General features: G+C 41.7%; 1 protein-coding gene across 1 annotated transcript in view; it reads left to right on the top strand.

Annotated features, from left to right (window-relative positions):
* The first annotated feature begins 1104 nt into the window (after positions 1 to 1104).
* The window catches only part of GPX5 (glutathione peroxidase 5), an 8960-nt gene continuing 4249 nt past the window's right edge, over positions 1105 to 5815 (top strand). The window contains exons 1-2 of the mRNA XM_007956491.1: positions 1105 to 1191; positions 3526 to 3679. Coding sequence (XP_007954682.1) covers positions 1105 to 1191; positions 3526 to 3679 — 241 coding nt within the window. The remainder of the gene's footprint in view (positions 1192 to 3525; positions 3680 to 5815) is intronic.

The raw sequence follows: 5815 nt of genomic DNA, 5'->3' as shown, positions 1-5815 counted from the left end.
CCAGGGGTGGGAGGGGAGGGGAGGGAACACTGAAAAAAAAATGCATTGACCCATGTCACTTTAGTTTTGTGTATTTCACTGAACATAAATTATATTTCAATAAAATGCATTTAAAAAATAAAAAAGGATGTAACCAATGGGGCAACTGAGTGAAGTGTACTTGGGACCACTTGCTTCTGTCTTTGTAACTTCCTGTAAATTTATATATATTTATTTCAAAATAGAAAGTTAAAAAAAAAATAAAGTCACACAATTTTGAAAAAAACTCTGCATTCAGAGTGACAGATTATCCTCCAGGCAATTTGGCAGCTATTCCTATTATCTCCCTCCTCTAACCCTCCGTAGCCAGTGTGTAAAAACCTCATATACCAGACTGCCACCCAGGCTGGGTACCACCATTCCTTTTATCCTTTGCCAATCTGACAAATGAAGATTGTATCTTACCTATGCTTCTTTGATGAACAGTGAGGGAGAACACTGTATACTACTGTGAAGGCTATTTGATTCTCTATCTGGTGCCCATTTTTCTGTGGGGCTGGTTGTTTTTTCCTTACTGCTTTGTAAGCATTTGAAAATATTTATAAGCATTTGTATAATGAATATATTAATATTGTTAGTATTTTTTCCCCTTAAGGCCAGTTTCCTCCAAACTCAAAGAGATCCTAGGAGGTCCAGTCTTTAATATTTTTAAGTTCAAATAATAGAATTAAGATCTTTGGAATGTCTTCATCAATCCTCTCAAAATGATTTGATCACAGTTTCTGGGGGCATGTATGTCTGCATGTAGACCCTCCCCTCACTCAGGGAACAAGGCGATAGTCTTCATGGACCAAAGAGGGCTTACCTTCACTTTTTCATAATTTTGCCGGTATTTATATGAGTCCCAGATCCTGATTGCACTGATGAATGCTGAGTGCTTGTGGGGGTGTGTGAGGGCGAGAATGTGGTTTGAATTCTATGGTCCTCATGCACCACTCAGGCGTCAGAAATCCTTGCCGCCCTGCGATTGGCTAGCGCAGGTTTGGATGAGTCCCTGACAGGGTATCAAAAGGCTGCAGATGTGCACAAGGACCTCAGACCCATCAGGATCTGCAAACATTAGTCATGACTGGACATTTGCAGGCCTCCTTTCTTTTCCCCCTTCTTTTAGCTGGCTTCGTGCAGCCAGATCCCAAGCCCGAGAAGATGAAGGTGAGTGACCTCCAGAGAGGGTGGAAAAGGGCTCCAACATGGAATTACCTTTCCGCCCTGCTTCTAGATTCCACCTTCCAGTCTTTTTTGTAAGTCTTGGACCTCTGCTTTCTTCTTCTGTGAAGGTTTTATTAAATTTTCTCCTTCCTTACTCTTACACCTACAAAATATGTTTCTTGAGTTAAATATGGCTAGGGGAGATATGATACTTTTTCCCTTCCTTCCCCACAAGCAGGCCCACCACTTAGGTGTCTGAGTGAAATCTGGGTCTGAACTACTGGGCAGTGAAGGGTATAAAGAGGGATGAGGCCAGGGTTTGGAGGAGACGCTGAGCTCTGCCGTCTCAGAGATGCTCAGTGGTAAGTAAACCATCAAGAAGAGGACAAAACTAATCTGCAAGTTTTAAGAAAGTCAGAGAGTTACCAGAGAAGCATAAAACCCTCAGAAAAAAATAACCAGAGACCTAAAACATCTGGATTTAGAGTCAAAAGTCTTAGATTTGGCCTCAGTTCTATTCTCAATCAATGCTCAGGTGACTTATTTTAAAAACATTTGAGTATGGTAATGGGAAGGAAGTGCAGGGAAGGATAACAATGGACTTGATGGCATAGAGGCAAAAAAGAATCATGAAATAAAGGTCAGACAATCTTTTATTCATATACAGTTATCACTTTGGGCCTTGAACTTCACCTCTATTAGCTTCTGCTTTCTCTCTTTATTTATTTATTTTCCATGATTATGGGGTTTATTAGGGAAGTAACAGGTTTCAATTCAGGTTCAGGAATGTGCTCAGGATACAGTTCTTCCATCAGGACAGTCTCCCCTCTGCCACACCCTCAACCACACCTCTCTGGACCTTGGTCTCTCAGCCTGGCTCTGCCCTGCTCTGGCAAGTATTACAAAGCTCTTTTAGCTCTCCCATTAGGAGCTCTGGTGGCATAGTGCCTAAGGCATTTGACTGCTAACCAGAAGGCTGGTGGTTCAAATCCACCAGCAACTCCAAGGAAGGAAGATTGGGCAATGTGCTTCCATAGTGATCCTGCCACAGAAACCCAAGGAGGGGTTGTTGTGAGTTGGGTCTGACTCTTGACGGCAATAAGTTTGGTTTTTTGGTTTGATAGGAGCACTAGAGTGCACTCTACTCTGCCAGCAAGCCTCATGCCCCAAAGCATTCTACTTTGTCTCTGTGTGGGCCAGCAAGCTCACTGCTCTGTTTCATGCCTCCTGGTTGGTCTGACAGTCCTCTCTGCCAGTCACCTCTGCTGTCTTTCTGCCATGGAGGTGCAACACAGGCATCTCGGGTACAAGGATGTGCTCCACTCCACCTCTGGCTCTTCTCTTTTGATGGCAGTGAGATTCCCCCTTCTGCCTCTAGTACAGCTCACTTTAAGCCTGCCAGAATTTCTTTCTATTTAAATTTGTGGTTGGACCTTATGGGTTTGTGAGCAACAGTTATAATACATATAATGTTTTCTAGTGGCTCAGTGGCTAAGGCATTTGACTGCTAACCAGAAGGCTGGCGGTTCAAACCCACAAGCCACTCCTCGGAAGGAAGATTATCGGGCAATCTACTTCCATAGAGATATTGCCCCGGAAACCCAAGGAGGGGTTGCTATGAGTCAGATCCAACTGGACAGCAGTGAGTTTGGGGGTTTTTTGGTTTATAAAAGGTAGCCCTGGCAAGATCCACCCACCCCCCAAAACTGACTAGATGGCCTCCAAAGTGACTTTCTATTTTTGAGAATTGATAAGGTTTTGTGTTACCCAGAGCTCTGGTGGCCCAGTGGTTAAAGCATTCACTGCTAAGCGAATGGTTGGCGGTTTGAACCTACCTTGGGAGAAAGATGAGGCAGTCTGCTTCCGTAAGAATTTACAGCCTTGGAAACCCTATAGGCCAGTTCTATTCTGTCCTACAGGGTCACTACAAGTCAGAATCCACTGGATGACAGTAGGTAGTGGGGCTGTTTAATTGGATGTGGAGACACTGGGCTGTAGAATTCACTTAATAAAAAACATAAAGGCAGCTTGATTTTCTCTTTACTTCCAAGTCCTCCCATCCCAACTCATGAATGTTTGCCCTTTTCCATTCATGCATGCCTTTCCTGGATGTCTTGTAAAAATAATAGGAGAGACTTGTTTCTTGCTCAAAAAAAAAAAAACCATTGGATTTCAAGCCAAAAGCCAAAGTTTCAATCCTGTCATTGACACCTTAGACAATTCTTGTTTTCTGAGTCTATGTTAATTCATGTATTATTCTTTGAGTCCTTTGAAAGATTATGCGGATGTTAAGAATTGTTGTTACTAATACTATCATCGTTTAAAATAATTTTGCAGATGAATTGCTACAAAGATATAAAAGGCACCATCTATGAATATGGGGCCCTCACTCTTAATGGAAGGGAGTACATCCATTTCAAGAAGTATGCAGGCAAGCATGTCCTCTTTGTCAATGTGGCCACCTATTGTGGTCTGACAGCTCAATATCCTGGTAAGAATTCATACCCAAATCTCCTGGGATTAGATTTGCTATCAGATTACATTATAAATCATAATTAGAATTATGTTCTTATTCTAACTATGTACTAAAATAAATAAATAAATATTCATGATCGTGTGACTTCATCCCCTATGTTAGGAATCAATAAACTGTTGTCCACAGGCCAAATCTGTCCTGTTTGTATAAATGAAGTTTTCTCGGAACATGGCTGGGCCATTTGTTCACATATTGTTTATAGTTGCTTTTACACTGTAGGCAGAATTGAATAGTTGTAAGAGAGACAGTGGGAACTCTAGTAGCCTAGTGCCTAAGGCACTTGATTGCTAACCAGAAGGCTGGCAGTTCAAACCCACCAGCCACTCCTCAGAAGGAAGGTTGGGCAATCTACTTCCATAGTGATACCGCCTCAGAAACCCAAAGAGGGGTCACTATAAGTTGGGTCCAACTCAATGGCACACAACAACAGCAAGAGAGACCGTATGAGTAGTTGTGATAAACCAAAAAAACCAAACTTACTGCCGTCGAGTCGGTTCCAACTCATAGCGATGCCCCCTTGGGTTTCTGAGGCAGTATCTCTACAGAAGTAGATCACCTAGTCTTCATTCCAAGGAGTGGCTGGTGGGTAGAGAGCATTAAAAAAACAAACCAGTTGTCATCAAGCTGATTCCAATTCACAGTGACCTCATGTGTGTCAGAGTTGAAATGTGGTCCATGGAATTTTCAAGGGTTGCTTTTTTTTGGAAGTAGATCACCAGGCCTTTCTTCTGAAGTGACTCTGGTTGGACTTGAATGTTCAACCATGTGGATCTCAAAATCTAAAATATTTAGTACCTGGCTCTTTACAGAAAAAGTTTGCTGACCCCTGCCCTGCTCAGCTCCCAAGGAAAAGATGCTAAAGCCTACACAGAGAAAGCACTTCCTTACCAAATATAGAAAGTAAATAGTCACAACCTGGTGTGCTAGTGATAGATTAGTGGATTTTTGTTTTTTTCCTCATTCTTTTCATCACTTCACTTTTTTGTTTTTATCACTCTGCCACTTGAAGGAGGCAGAGGGTGTGGGACCAATATCTTTTCTAGTCCCACAGCATTTCCCAGAAGTCTAGTTTAATCTTAGTTTGTCTTCCTTATCAGATATCATCTGATCAATTTATATCTGAGTGCTAGAAGGTTCTCGGAAGATTCCAGAAGTCTCTCGGTAAAAACAGGAGAGAGTATCAGTGTTTTTGAGACTTTTCCAGGATTATACAGGTGTCTTAGACGACAGGGAAAAAGGTGATGGGATTTTGTACTTGCAGTTGCATTAGATTAGACTGAGGGCAACAATAGAGGCAAATACTCCCTCTTCAAACTCAATGCCTCCTTTATGTATAGTTTTCTCCCACTCTGTACTTTACTCAGGAAATAATTTTATCTTTGCTATTCCAAGCAAGGTGGTTTGAGGATCAGTGACTAAGCAACAGGATGGATTATACCAGAGACAGATGGACTTTCTGTATTTGAACTAATAAGGGTTTCGTTTTCTGTTTTTAATTATGTTGTTTTGAATAGGTAATACGTCCACAAGGTTCAAAATAAAAAAAGGAACAAAAATATTTAGAATGAGAAGTCTCCTTTCCTTCCTACCTTCCAAGCCAAAAACCAAACTCACTGCTGTTGAGTTGGATCCAACTCATAGCTACCCCTCCTTGGGTTTCTGAGACAGTATCACTATGGAAGTAGATTGCCCAACCTTCTTTCTGAGGAATGGCTGGTGGGTCAACCACTATTCTGTATTTACAGAATAGATTGGTTTTGTTGCTATTCTTTCCTTTAGTTGATAACATACTATTAATACTATTTGTCACTTTGCTTTTTCAAATTTAAATTTCATTTTAGAGTTAAATATAGGAAACCCTGTGGGGCAGTTCCACTCTGTACTCTAGGGGCATTGTTAAGGCACTTGACTGCTAACCACAAGGCTGGCAGTTCAAACCCACCAGCCACTCCTCAGAAGGAAGGTTGGGCAATCTACTATCATAGTGATACTGCCTTGGAAACCCATGGAGGGGTTGCTATGAGTCGGGTCCGACTCAACGGCACATAACAACAACAACACTCTTTTTTAAAGGCAAGATATTTTTTTTTT

Source organism: Orycteropus afer, unplaced genomic scaffold, assembly GCF_000298275.1.
Source record: "Orycteropus afer afer isolate SDZICR_OR568_19922 unplaced genomic scaffold, OryAfe1.0 scaffold00627, whole genome shotgun sequence".
Taxonomy (NCBI): Eukaryota; Metazoa; Chordata; class Mammalia; order Tubulidentata; family Orycteropodidae; genus Orycteropus; species Orycteropus afer.
Note: the sequence above shows the minus strand (reverse complement) of the source record. Positions and strands in the feature narration are given on the sequence as shown.